At 42.5% G+C, this 14991-nt stretch overlaps 1 protein-coding gene across 5 annotated transcripts in view; it reads right to left on the reverse strand.

Moving 5' to 3' along the window:
• Positions 1-14991, reverse strand: part of EPG5 (ectopic P-granules autophagy protein 5 homolog) — a 117697-nt gene that overhangs the window by 37321 nt on the left and 65385 nt on the right. For all 5 annotated transcript variants that reach the window (XM_042910592.1, XM_042910590.1, XM_042910591.1 and 2 more), the window contains 5 exons: positions 14581-14725; positions 12804-12975; positions 11081-11243; positions 2277-2419; positions 412-568 (listed from right to left, as the gene is read on the reverse strand). In XM_042910592.1, the coding sequence (XP_042766526.1) occupies positions 412-568; positions 2277-2419; positions 11081-11243; positions 12804-12975; positions 14581-14725 (780 nt within the window). The remainder of the gene's footprint in view (positions 1-411; positions 569-2276; positions 2420-11080; positions 11244-12803; positions 12976-14580; positions 14726-14991) is intronic.

Consider the following 14991-nt stretch of genomic DNA (forward strand, 5'->3'; position numbering starts at 1 on the left):
TGGGCCGAAGTCGGACACCTAACCGACTGAGTCACCCAGGCGCCCCTGTGTTTTCATCTTTAAAATGAAAAGGATATCAATCATTCAGAGTCACTGTGAGGATGAAGTGGAGAGCATTTTATAAATAATAAAGAGCTTGTCATTGTTAATAACACAAAAAGCATATGAAAAAGTTTGATGTCTCCCAGACTTTCAAATATGAGTAACTTAATATCTCTTGTATGGGAAGCAAAACTCTATACCAACAATTTTAATCACATCTTGAGAAGTCAACAATTCAAAGGGGCTTCTGACTTATGTGAGACTCTGAACGTGTAACAGAAGTCTGAAGTCAACCCTCACTATAACTAATGAGGATGCTACAGAGATTCAATATATGTGAGTGAGGCTAGAAACACAGAATTACCTTACCTGTCCCAAGATCTCAATGCATGAAGTAAAGAATTGCCTTGTGGGAGGATGGCGCTGAGTCTCATCACTGACATAATCCACAACAGTAAAGAAGAGGCTAATGCCAACCTTCTGAACCCCAGGGGTAGGCTGCAACTTGTAGGCATTCACTAGGGCCCTGTGGGAAAATACAGGTGAGGCTACTGGTCTACAATAAGAGAATACAGACTCACAAGTACTTCCGTGGTACTCTACACTTCTCACACAGGCAATATTCTTAAGAGTCCTTCAGAGCCCCCAAATAAATGTCACTTTAAAAATATTTCATGGGGAAAAAAAATCCATGGGGTAGATAAGTATCTTCTACCTTGACCCAACAACTTATTTTGAATACACAGAAATGATTTTATGTCCTCCGGGGGGAGAGGGATGGAATCATATATATTATTAATATTCTTACCCTTATTAGGGGCCCCTGGGTGGCTCAGTCAGTTAAGCGGCTGACTTCGGCTCAGGTCATGATCTCCTAGTCCTTGAGTTCGAGCCCTGCGTCAGGCTCTGTGCTGACAGCTCAGAGAGTCTGGAGCCTGCTTCAGATTCTGTGTCTCCCTCTCTCTCTGCCCCTCCCCAGCTCATGCTGTCTCTCTTTCTCTCTCTCTCTCAAAGAATAAACATTACAAAAAATTTTTTTAAATATTCTTAAATGTTTCATATTTTATATGTAATTCATAATTCTTTAACTTTGTGTATTCCTTATATAATATGCATTTTTAATTAATTTAATTACTTATTTCTCTTAATTTTTTAATATTTCTTTTTACATGCTTTTATTTCTTGTTGAGAGAGAGCGAGATACAGAGCATGAGCCCGGGAGGGGCAGAGAGAGGGGGAGACACAGAATCTGAAGCAGGCTCCAGGCTCTGAGCTTTCAGCAAAGAGCCTGACGCGGGGTTCAAACCTGTGAACCGCGAGATCATGATGTGAGTAAAAGTTGGATGCTTAATTGAGTACTCAGGTGCCCCTCTCTAAATTTTAAAACCCGTGTCACAGAAAGAGATTTCTATATAGAATAAGATCCCAGAATAAAGATATCTCTTCTAAGTCTCAGGCTGTTTTGAGTTCCTTTGCTAGTAAAAGACACATCAACTTCTTATTCACCTCATCTCCTTCTTCCCTGGACCCCCAGTCCAATCCACAAAAGAACTCAATGCCCCACCCCACACACCACTACGCCGATCTACTGGGGGATTAGTTGCTGGTACTGGAATGTGGAACCACCTTAAAGTAAAAGGCAGGGTCAACCACTCTCCCAAGTCATGCCCTGGTGGCTTTAGGAAGAAAGAAGACATTGAGGGTAAGCCAGGAGCTCCAAGGGAAAAGCCATGATGGCCAAATGCAAGCTGGCAACTATACTTGAGAACCTAATTCCCCTGAGCAATTCCCCTTCAAACTCTGCTCTATAATCTGAGCTGACAATGCTGACTTCCTGGGTAAATGCAACTTTGATATAAAACTTAAGCACTCAATCTCTCCATGACTGAACTTCAATGTGCTGTATCATCTCATAATTCAGGGGTCAGCAAACTTATTCTATAAAGGACCAACCAGTAAATATTTTATGTTTTATGGGCCATAAATTGTCACAACTATTCAATTCTGCCATTGTGGTATAAAGCCATGCACATTAAGTAAATAAATGGACATGGCTATGTTCCAATAAAACTTTATTTATAAAAATAGGTGGCAGGCCAGACTTGGTCCAAAGGCCATTGTTTGCTGATCCTGTACTAATTTAATTAGTGGGTGTCTGGGGGTATAGTAGCATGTATGATTACTATCAATAATAACAACATTGCATTTTAAATTATAATGCCCTCAAAACTTACGTAATCAAGTTTTCCGCGTGAACAGCAGCTTCCACAACATTAAGTGATGGTGGTTTAGCAGCTTCTGCTTGCAACTGCTTCACTTCTTTTCGCAAAACATGAAGCTGTTGGCTTACTGCTTCATTTTTATGCATACCTTCAAACTAAAAAAGATTAAAGTGGTCAAGACCTTTTTTGTCCTTGCTATGTTCCTAAAGCAAATATTATAAATATACTGAGCATCTGATGAAGAACTATTACTATAATTAATATTATAACTCAAAATTCTCAGTTGAATAGGAGAGGGGTGGAGAAAAAAATGTCAAAAAACTATTCAAGAATCTCAGGTTTTTCATGAAGCATCAAACTGGAGCGAGTTTATCACTGGTTCAGTCTTTTGTAGGATATGCTCTCTGTCACTTATGTTTTGATTCCCCGATTCTCATCAAAAACAGACTCGGGGCACCTGGCTGGCTCAGTCGGTTGAGCGTCTGACTACGGCTCAGGTCATGATCTCACGGTTTGTGAGTTCGAGCCCCGCGTCGGGCTCTGTGCTGACAGCGTGGAGCCTGAAGCCTGCGTCGGATTCTGTGTCTCCCTCTCTCTCTGCCCCTCCCCTGCTCATATTCTGTCTCTCTCTCTCTCTCAAAAATAAATAAAGATTTTAAAAAACAATTAAAAAAAAAAAAACAACCAGACTCAATGTCTTCTACCACTGAGGTTTTCCGGAAGCACACCAAGCGTCTCCCCCACTGAGCCCCCTCCCCTGAGCCCTGACCACTCTCCATTCTCCCCACCCAAAAAGCACATACACGTCAACCTAAACCACTAGGGTGCACATCTCATGTGTGCCAAGCATACAAAGAGCATGACACAGATGCTATTAATAAAACACTTGTCCTTTTGAAATGAAGAAAACATATCCAATTATAAAACAACAAAATATGAAAAAATACAAGAAGTGCGCCAATCAGTTGCATGCCTATGAAAGAGCAAGTGACTGATTCAGTGGTTCCCGAAAGCTCGTCACTGATGAAATATTTACTCATTCTCAGTAAAGATGTGACAATGGAGAATGTATTGAGTTTAAGATAAAAAAAACTAAATCTATTTCAATTTAAACAATTAGCCTTTCTTTAAGATTATGTATTTCCTATTTGAGGGGATTATTAATATCCCTTTTCTCTAACTAGTTGACGGTGACCTATGTGATAGCTGCTTTGTTTGTACATTTCGATGTCCCCTTTTGGATATGAATGATGCAAAACATATCCTAGGCCCAGGCTGCAACACAAAGACACAACCCATGTGGCAGTTGTGGGGGACAAGAGGACAGAGGGACAGCAAAGAGAAGCCCAGCCAGGCAGGGAGGTCAGGGCTGGAGAGCACAGAGCAGTCAGGCTAGGGACCGGGGTTCCTGTCCTGGGGAGTCCTTTGGAGCAGGCTAGGGAATGTGGACTTATCTTGCAGGCATAGCAGAGAATGCTGAAGAGATGAGAACATTCAGAAGGTGGGAATGTTAAATCCTACACTCTCCTCCAACGGTCTCCTCCAATCACTGAGTCAGCAAAGGGTCTACATTTTCCTTTATACACACATGCCCAAACCCAGTCTTTAGCCACCTCTGCAGTGATTACAGATATCCTTTGTTTGTAAATAATGTAAATACTTAATTCACAAACGTATATAACTGAGGTCCTGATGTCCCTGCCAGAGTTATTATCGTAAATTCCAGATGAAAGGCTACTGGAGGGCAATGGTGCTGTTTGTTTTGTTCTACCCAGCACCCCAGTATAGCACAACTCTGACGGTACACGGAGCGCCTGCTTTCATGATCATGATAACTTTCTTCCATCAAACTCACCAATGTCATATTAAAAAGCTTTACAAAGCTTCTTACTTAAAGACGAAATAAGCTGTTAGTCTGAATCAAAAGGCATGAAGGTGAAGATCCAAGAACATATGATGTTAACAATTATTTTAATTTCTACTATTGGAGAAATGAAAGATAAGATGATTAAATGACTTCCATTAGACCACATAATGAATCAACACAAATATTAAATTTCCAACCTCTCAAATCAAAGACCAATGCTGAACAGCCTAAAACGTGGTCAGGAGTCTGCACAGTTTCGATGCCTAACGTGTCACCGAGTGCAATGAGGCGGGGTCTCTGAGGGCCACGGCCCTTGGCTGGCCTGGAGAGAAAGCAGGCAAACAGGGAGGAAAAGAAAGAACGTGAGGGGAGGGAGGAAGACAGTGAGGATGGAGGGAAGCACAAGAGAGAAAGGACAGAGGTGCCCTCGCTTGGGAAATGCCATCAAGACCAAGGGACTGGCGCTGCAGAACTGCCACCCCACGCCGGACAAACCACAGATGCCCAGGAATAAGGCAAAGCACCGAGGTGGGAAAGTTCAGACATCCTCACACACAAAAGCAACTCAAAGTTCTCATTATTTCCCAGTCTACTTATTTTTGCTCATTGTCCCCAGCTCTACAGAGAATTTTCTCTGCTCGCTAGGGCGGGAGAGGGGCTGAGTGCCTGGCAGCTCACAATCGCCAGAAGTTGGAGACGACGGCACAAAGTGGCGAGGGCGGGGGGCGGGGGGCGCGCCGGAGTCACTGTAAGCAGACAAAGCCATGTGCAAGCCGGACGAAGCGAGTCAGATCTTACAGTACTGTGAGGCCCTCAGTGGGTCTTTTCCATCTTTCATTTCTAGGATGGAGCAAAATTTTCACATGATAATAAATCAATCCTGGGTCTGGCACACATGCCCCACAATACCGAAGTCCAACAAAAGGAACCCTATTATAAATCACCCCATTTCCTCAGGGAATATCACTGAATTATTAGAGCCTTCTATTGGGAGAGACGACCACAGAAGAAGCACGTCTCACTTCCCATAAAACATATTTGGCTTTTGTATACCCCAAACAAGCTATACATAGTTCAAACATTTGCAGATGGCTGGAAATTTCCAGGGCTTTTCCCTCACGAAAAATTCTATTAAGCAATGAAATATGTTCATGATACAATTTGAAATCTTTACAAATGAGCCATTTAAAATTATATTTAAAACATACTCTTGCATTTTAATCTCAAAATTTATATTTAAAATATAAAGTCATTCCCCATGAAGTTGATTTTAAAAAATTGATCTGGTCCATGAATTCTCTAATCACTGAAAAAGAAGATGATCCTGTCACACCAACTCAGAGAGAGAAAATGGTACACGTGTCAATTTAGAGAGATGATGGCCATGACCAGCTTACTCAGAATTGTACAGCTAACCTAGTCTTCAGAAGCTGGAGCAGAAACAGCTAAAAGCAAATGGCTTCATTTCCCAATACTGCCTGGGAAAGCCTGGGTCTTGAGTTCAAATAGACGTGGGCTTGAATTTCAGCTGAGCCACTTACTAGCTGTGTGGTTTTGGCAAGTCTCTGAGACTCTCTGAACCTATATTCTCATCCCCACTTTGTGAAGATTAACAGTCACCGGCATGTTACCTGGGATATGAGAGTGCCCAAGCACGTGATAAGAAGTGCTCCGAACAGAGCTGGGAAATAATCTCGTGTACGGAAGGAAGACAATCCTTATCGCTTCCCAGACTGACCGCCTAGGAGACATTTGTAGTACAGCGAAAAGTGCAGCAGTGTGTGAGGCCGGAGATTCTGTATGGAAAGCATTAAGTTGGCCTACGGTAAACACACAGAATGACGGCTAATTTCCAGTAGGAAAAGGTTCCACCTTCCAGCCAAATAATATCTACAAAATCCCTAAAGCTAGTTAAAATCAGGGGGTTTACTTGTGAAGAATATAAATCTACGGTTCGTTGCTTCAAACACACTGGTTCTATGGCACTGACTGTGTGAGGCATTAACAACAGAAACCCGAATAAGACAAGGTCCTGACCCTCACGCAACTCAAAATCTAGTAACAGTGTGACAAGGTAATGATAATACAAAACAAGTTGTAACATAACCTCATGATTGACGTGCTGGTGGTTTTCACTGACTCATTCGGGGGCGAGAAAGGGCACCTATTATGTGCCAGGAGCCATGCTAGATGGTACAGAAATACAGATGACTAAGGGCAGGAACTCTATTCCTCAGCAGTTCACAGACCGGTAGGAAAAATAGCAGGTGAATACAACAGCATTTATGCAAAAGCTGCTATGAAAGGAGGGACTATCTCAGTCTGACTAGAGGGGCTGAGAAAGACCTCAAGAGATGCTGCCTGAACCGAGCATGGAAGGATGAGAGGAAGGAGCTCACGAATGGGTATGGGAGAACAAGTAACAGCACATGCCTGAGAGAGAAGGTAGGAACATGCATGTCATGTTTGGAGAATGGAAAAAGCCTATGTGGCTAGAAAAAAAAATGTTCAGGGATTAGGAAAGGGTAAATGATGCCACTAGAAACTCATCAAGAATAGACTATGGGGGGATCCGAAGGGTCCTATTCCTTTTAGATACCGGATAGTCAATGTTAGGTTTTCGCCTGGACATGTGATTAGATTTGTGTTTAAAAAGATGAATGTGGCAGGGGCGCCTGGGTGGCTCAGTCGGTTAAGCTTCTGACCTCACCTCAGGTCATGATCTCACTGCTCGTGAATTCGAGCCCCACGTCGGGCTCGGTGCTCACAGCTCAGAGCCTGGAGCCTGCTTCCAGTTCTGTGTCTCCCTCTCTCTGCCCCTCCCCTACTCACGCTCTCTTTCTCTCAAAAATAAATAAAGTTAAAAAAAATTAAAAAAAAAAAAAAGATGAATGTGGCAGAATGGAAAACGGACTGGACAGGGAGAGAGTCTATAGACAGGAAGCCTTATGTAGTGGTTCAGGGGAAAAGTAATGTGGGCCTACCAGGGGACAATGGCAATGGGAACAAAGAGAAAGAAACAAATGTAAAGTCATTTCAGAAGCAGAACCAGTATGACTTGGAAAGTAACTAGATGGGGAGTATGAGGGTGGGGAGATGACAATGATGCCCAGGTCCCCACTTCCTATTACAGGAAAAACAGGTTTGGAGGGTAAAAATTGGATTAGGCTGGGACCTGTGGAGTTTGAAGTATTTATGGGACATTCACAGAAAATCACATAGGCAGGTGGAAATCTAGATCTGGAACTCAGAGAATTCTGCACTAGAAAAGCAGAGTAGGAGTCAGCAACATATGGGTTAATCCTTCCAGTGGTCATAGACTACCAAGGATCTACTGAAGTTATGAACTATCCAGAACAAAAAAATTCCATATACTTTCAGGGACTTCACTGACTCACTAAAGACCATTCACACACCCACTCTAGATTAAGAACTCCAACACAAACAGTAGGCAAAAGCAGCCAATGTCACAAATGACTAAGGGGATCAGGGGTAGACGCAAGCACAACCAGCAATCTAAGGGTTGCATTGATGAAAAGGAATTCTGGAGGGAAACTACAAAGTGGCTAGTGATTTGGAGGGACTAGAAGAGACCTCATGACGTTCAACATCTCCAGATAATAAAATGACGTTAAACAGGATCAAAACTACTAGATATAGCCATGAAGTGGTCCCTAGACACACGCATACAGAGAGGATATAATTCTATGTATAAAAGCAACACAACTTACCCTCTGCATGACATATGCTCTCCCAGAGACAATTTCTTGATGAGTAATAAACAATCAGAACTCACCTTCCCTCCCCGACATCCATAACCAAAGTCATCCATTTGTGTAATGAGACAGCTTTAACCTCAAGTACAATCTCTGGCCAAAACTCAGAGCAAACCTAACTTGACTTGCATAGATTAGATAATGTCCTAACTTCATGGCAGCTAGAGTTTCAACTTTCCTCTACCTTGCTCTTAGCTATTGATGAGTAGCCAAAAAAAGTTTTTATCTTCAATTCCTAGAAGTATCAACCAGCAAGTACCGCCTGGACAACCTCAGTTAGCAACTACCATGTAACGTTCCAAAGAAATCCTATTTAAATCAGACTACAAGGCACCTGGGTGGCTCAGCTGGTTGAGCGTCTGACTCTTGACTTCAGCTCAGGTCAAGATCCGAGTTGTGGGATTAAACCCCTAGTCTGGCTCTGTGCTGAGCATGAAGCCTGCCTAAGATTCTCTCTTCTCCCCCTCTGCCCCTCTTGCCCACTTGCGTGCACAATCTCTCTCTCTCTCTCTCTCTCTCTAAAATAAGAAAAATATGGGGTGCCTGGGTGGCTCAGTCAGTTAAGCATCCGACTCTTGATCTCAGTGCAGGTCATGATCTTGCAGTTAGTGGGTTTGAGCCCCACATCTGGCTCTGCACTGATCGCATGGAGCCTGCTTGGGATTCTGTTTCTCTTTCTCTCTGCCCCTTACCTGCTCTCTATCTCAAAATAAATACATAAACTTTTTAAAAAATAAATAAGAAAAATAAAATAATAAAAAATAAATCAGACTACAAAAGCTGCCATCTTCACATTTTCAATTCCTCTGTCATATCTGCATCATCAGGCAAAATTAACGGCTGAAGTAAATACCGTTGTCAATATTGATAGGAGCCATCAGTGGGAGTTTCCCAGTTTCTAGATCTTCCCAAACAGAACTGAAAGTCAGGGTGCTGGGCAAACTAGTAAGGCCAGCAGAAAATTAGAATGTGCTTTTTAAGAAAACTTAGATATTTCTAAAGAGATTATGGCCATAAAACACAGCTATTTTTTCAAATTCTTTAGGTCTCTATAAAATCTCCTTTTCTTCTCTGTCCTTTCTTTTTTTTTCTTTTTTCTTCAAGCAATCTTTGCATTTACCAATTTTTCTTTTGAGAAGATAAAGCATAAATATTTTTTGTGTTGTCTGTAAAAATAAAATCTAAGCCACATTCATTTGAGTCCTTATCCTAAATCATCTGCTTTCCAATCTCTGTCTTATCAGAATTACTTAGAAGGTATTTCAGAAAAAGTATACCTTTCTATTTCAGAATTAACAAAGCAAAAGCTTATAAAAGAAATTTCAATTCAAGAGTTCAGACAAATCAAGATTATGATGACTTTTTCTGAAAAGGAAAAAGCCAGGTCACTGACAGGCTGGGAGCTGAAGCTCCCAAGTCAGCCCGGTGGTACTGCCCACCACAACAAGACCCTGAGAGTTAACAGGCGGTCAGGCAAAGAGAACTGGTTTTTGGCTGGGCAGTAAGTATTCATGACTCTTCACAGAGCAAGCTATTAGCCAGAACTGAAAAAACATTTTTGTACTTATCTTACCAAGTCACTTAATAAGATGCATCTTAGGAGAATTCCCTTCTCTGTACAGTATTAACAGCCTGGCAAAGATGTGTAATTCCAAAATATGGAAAAATACCGTATTTCTGAAGGCACAGATTGGTAGTAAGACACCCTTTTTAATTAGAACTTGATACATTTCTTTTTTTTTTTTTTTTTTTTTTTTTGCACCAAATCAAATTCGGTCCTAAATCAGCAGACTTATCTCCAAGCTCCATTATTTTTGCAAGTGATCCTTCTTAAATGCTCCCACCTAGTGTTACTAAAACATTAGTAACTGGGGGAAAAGTACACTGAAAGAAAATTAACTTTATAAAACACCTGGCCAAAGATGTTCTCTCAGTGTTTGGGAGTCTCACATCCCATGTCAAATTTCTTAACTTTAGATGCATACAAATATGTTATTTTATCAAAAACAAATTATGAAGGTAACGAAAAAGACAAGTGTATAAGTTATTTCAGAGAAGACATTTTAGAGAAAACAGGCTCCCAAGGAGACTGATGAAGAATACATCAGAACTGCTCAAATGAGGAAGCACAAAAAGAAATTTATGAAAGACAACCAAGAGTCAGTAAAATAAGTTTTCCCTGATTTCTAAAAGCTAACAAAAAAAGAGGAGCTATGTTTGTGCAAATGCGGTAGCCAACCTCTGAGCATTTCCTCCCCAGCTCTGGGGACCCGAAGTCCCTCGCAGAAGGACTAGGGTGCAGTGAGTAAGGAGCTTGTGTTCTGCAGCCAGCCTGCCCGGGTCTCCCTGGTTCTGTCACTCGGTGGCTGTGTCACTCTGGGTATGAAACTTAACCTTTCTATGCCTTTACTTCCCCGTCTGGAAACAAGATAACCCGAATTCCCACCTCACAGAGATGCCGTGAGGATAAGTTCTGTAGAGTGTTTACACAGAGTCGGGCATAAAGCAAGTGCTACGATGTGCTGGCTAAAGTTAAGCTCCATTCTGAAGTCCTTTCAATGTCACAGACCCAACTTAATTAAGCCTGTTTTTCCAGTGCAAGAAGATGACACTAAGAGGCAGCTGAATTCCTAATCTCGGAGTTGCACGCCTCTCCTTTGCCTGTTGGCAGGCTCTGTCCAACTGACCTGCTTTCCACACGTCCCCCCCACGTTTGTCTTCAGTGGCTCCCCACCGACCACAGCACACAGCTGGAGCTCCCAAGTGATCATCCTTTCCAATGTGAATTCCCACCACCACACCCAAAAACAATCTGAAGTAGGCTGACCTAGCCACTGACCCCTAAATGGTTGTCCAGAGGACTCCATTCCCACATTCCTTCTAACAGAATCCAAACCATCATCATCAAAGTCTTTTGAAGATCAATTTAAAACCCTCTAAGGATCTTCTCAGTGATTATGCTTTTCTTTGAATTTCTGTCCTTGTCGGACACACGAGCACTTACGGAAATACATGATCAGCTCTGTGTGGGTCTTCACCCCCCCAAATGTATTAAGTGTTTCAGGATGTGAATCATGTGCTACAAACTTCTTTCAGTCTCTCTCAACAATATGCCACTATTACGGACTCAATTAAAAATTCTCTGAATTAAGAAGAAGCTTAAACAATCTTACCTGAACTGTTACAACTGCTGCTCCTTGGCATTTCTTACCACTACTGCCTCTACACTCCAAATGTAGTGTGGTCTGTTCTTCTCTATTAACATACTGCTTGGGCATTGTGTCCAACAGCTCACTATCCAGGGCAACCTGCTGAGATTCTCGAAGAGCTGCAGTTCTGAAAAACATCATCAGGAAGTAGAAGAAAGGCTTCGGAAAGGTTTCACGGTAGGTGATAAAGGCTTCCAGTTCCCCCCAGCCTGCATCAGAGAGCATCAAGACCAAGTATCCTATAGTAACAAAAGACCAAAGGTGTGTGCCCAGCCTTACCCAAATCCTCTCTTTTTCTTAACAAAAAATTTTAGGGGCGCCTGGGTGGCTCAATCAATCGGTTGGGCGTCCCACTTCGGCCCAGGTTACGATCTCACGGTTCATGGGTTAGAGCCCTGAGTCGGGCTCTGTGCTGACAGCTCAGAGCCTGAAGCCTGCTTCGGATTCTGTGATTCCCTCTCTGTCTCCCCCTTCCCTACTCACCCTCTGTCTGTCTGTCTCTCTCTCAAAAACAAACATTGAAAAAAAAAAAATTTTTTTTTTAAAGAAATTTTAAAAAGGAAGGAAAAGTGGGACAACTTTTTAGCCAGGAACGAAGCTTCATTTAGAATCTGTATTACACTAACGATGTTTTTTACATGGACCCTTAAATATACAAGAGCAAATGAGAATCCCATCCTAATTAAAGCATTCTAAAGGGTACCTTGCTTGTAAGCACCAGTGATTTCTTCGGTATTAGCAACTCAAACTGAACTGTCAAAGATGGACAAAGCTGTTTACAAGGGTGTTGATACGGTTATGTTACTGTGTAGGCATGTGTGTGCGCACACTGGCGGGGGTGCACATTTGTATGCACGTGCACACAATCAATGCCTGGACCAAGAGCAGCCAAGGAAAAAAAAAGCCAGTAAGAGATCGATTCCCAGTGTCTTCGCAAAGATTAGACTCTTCTACTTCATAAAACAGATTCACTCCACACCCGCTCCTTCTCGCCAGACCGCAAGCTGGAACCAAAACCTTAAAGAGTTGATTGCTCCGGGGGTGCCTGGATGGTTCAGTGGGGTGAGTGTCAGACTTCAACTCAGGCCATGATCTCGCGGTTCATGAGTTTGAGCCCCACATGGGGCGGTCAGCGCGGAGCCTGTTTGGGATCCTCTGTCCCCCTCTCCCTCAGCCCCTCCCACGCTCTCTCTCCCTCTCAAAAATAAACACTTAAAAAAAACAAAGAGCTAATCGTTCCGTATCTACTTTAACTCAGAGCACTAAATGATTTTCCCGCATTTCAATCAAATGCCCGAGGCAATTTATTAAAGAATATGGAAAGTTAGGGAGCAAAGCAGTGACAAAAGAAAGTAAATCTCATTGCCTACCCTTTTAATACCATCTTTTCAGTGTCAGAAAGTCTCCTCAGGAGAAGCTTAAGAAACACTTGGCAGGCACTGCTGGCCCACAGAAATGCCACCACAGGAAATGTAAAATTCCTAGTCCGTGAAAGCACCACGCATTTTCAACATGAAACCGAAGGACTTGTCACAACTTGGCTAACTGAGGTACCTGACTGGGCCAGCCTGGTCAAATCATCCTCATGGAGAGAACGCTGAGGAGGAAACCCTTCAAGGTACTAAAGCATCCAAGCTGTCCCAGCAGCAAGCACAGGGGCATGACCCTGGAGGTCACACGGTCTCACCTGGCCTGCTGCTGCAACAGATTCAGGTCTGTGCGCACCAGCTGGGTGGTGTCCTTCTGACTCAGGAGCACAGCCGAGGAAATGACTGGCACAGGAGGCCTCACTGGGTGCAGATCAAGGGGAGGCTGGGGAGCCTCGTGCTTCCGCAAGTTGCTTAAAACCCTTTCTTTAGCTGAAAGAAAATTAAGTCGCGTTTACTGAGTAAAGGCTACTACTAGGTAGTAACATACTAATTGAGTGCAAAGCTTTGGCTGGTTACCTTCGAGAAGAATGTTGAAGATGTACAGAGTAGTTACATAAACCATCAGTGGCCTAAATGAATAAAATCATTATCTTTCGTTACCTGCTAGTTTTGAGGGAGCCCCCACCGGGGTACTAATATTCTACCAGGAGTCGGGAGCTCACGAGCATGTGGTATGATTAAACACAACTCCTAGCCTCAAACAGCCTTCCTTACTGAGAGTTAAAGAGTCAAAGCTCACGATCTTAAACTATTACCCCAGACAGTCTCGCATGACATGCTCAAGTGTGTGGACTTGAAACTAGCGTAAAGGGGATCTAGCGAACTCTCTAAGCAAGTCTGACGAAGATGGCAGCTATCACCAGTCAGTGGACTGGGGACGGGGAGGGTGGTCCTGTTAAGAGTTTAATGCAATCATCCAGATAAACTTCAGAGAACAGGAGAAAAAGAAATGGGCGTTACGGAATATGGCTGAGTGGAAAAATCTTAAATTAGGCCAAGGTTTGACCAGGAGGGCTGAGACCAGTCGTGTTAAAATGAACAAAGGCATGGACACAAACTCCTACAGAACTTACATTACACAGTCATATTGTCGTTCTTTCACTCATCCACTTATTCATTCACTCAACAAATGGAATCCAAATAAGAAACCAGGTGCCATATGAGAAAAGTGATGGCAAATCTGTCCATCCAACTTTGCACTAGATTGCACATGGGGTCATAGTGGTGAATCCAATCTAAATGTTTGTATTTCTACACCTAGTACAGAGCTGACCACACAGGTATCCAATAAATCAATAAATTCCTATCTTCCCACCCTCTCTCTTCACTGCACTATACACATACCATACAGCAGGTGGGGACTGAGCACAGGAAGAAAAATGCTGCCACATACCTGCCTCTTTTCAACAGTAAGGTAATAGGGAACAGGAGAGGTCAAGGAAATTTCAAGTCAATAAATCAAGTCAACAAATACTTAAGGAACTACTATGAATTTCCGACTTCATTCCAGATGTAGCATTCCATTTTCTGTTCTTAAGAAAAATAAAAGAAAACTTAATAGCCATGATTTTAGTTGGCATAAAAAGACCTGTATTGTTTGCACCCCAAACAGATGGAATTTAACATTCCAAACAGGTCAAGTACGGGATCGTCCCATACGGCTGGGGTTTTTCCACTAGAACAACTACTCTCTGCACAGAAAGTAACAAAGTCAGATGTTAATCACTGGAAAAGACTCCTGACTTTGTTCAAGTTTCTCTCAAGCAACATTTTAGGCCACGACTCTAAAGCTACTGCCTGAACTGCCTGCCTCCAGACTTCTTTTATGGGAGAAAAAGCACCTTATGTAAATCATTACTGTTTTGAAGTTTTCTCTCACTCATTGCTGAACCTAACCCTAAGGTGCAGACAAGGTAACAATGAACTTCTAAAAAAACAATTCTCACTGGAGGGATACACTGTGTAAACCTTAACCCGCAATTCATTCATTCATTCATTCATTCACTCAAGGGGGATGATGGTGGTACAGCTCACCCAACAAAGGATCAGTGAAGTCCAGCTGCACTGACAAACTGCAGGGCGGCGAATGGGACTCAAGTGTGGCCTGTGTCCACAGACCAACAGTCTCCTGGAACTCATAACGTATGCGCTCCATGTTCAAATACTCCATCCACAGATCCTAGAATTGAAGCATAGGACTTTAACTTTCACAGATGAATCATATATTCACATAGGACTTTAACTTTCACAGATGAATCATATATTCACATATAAAATTATATATTTAACTAAAAGGTAGACCAGAAAGTTTCAGCACGAGGTGGTCCGTACCAAGTTCTCCAGTGTTAAGAAGGATCATGTTCTAAAATGGATACTAGCAATCTTTGCAGGAGTTTGATTATGCACCAAGAACAGAAAAAACAATTTTAATGGCCCCACCAACTG

This window comes from Panthera leo, chromosome D3 (genome assembly GCF_018350215.1).
Source record: "Panthera leo isolate Ple1 chromosome D3, P.leo_Ple1_pat1.1, whole genome shotgun sequence".
In the NCBI taxonomy this organism is placed as follows: domain Eukaryota; kingdom Metazoa; phylum Chordata; class Mammalia; order Carnivora; family Felidae; genus Panthera; species Panthera leo.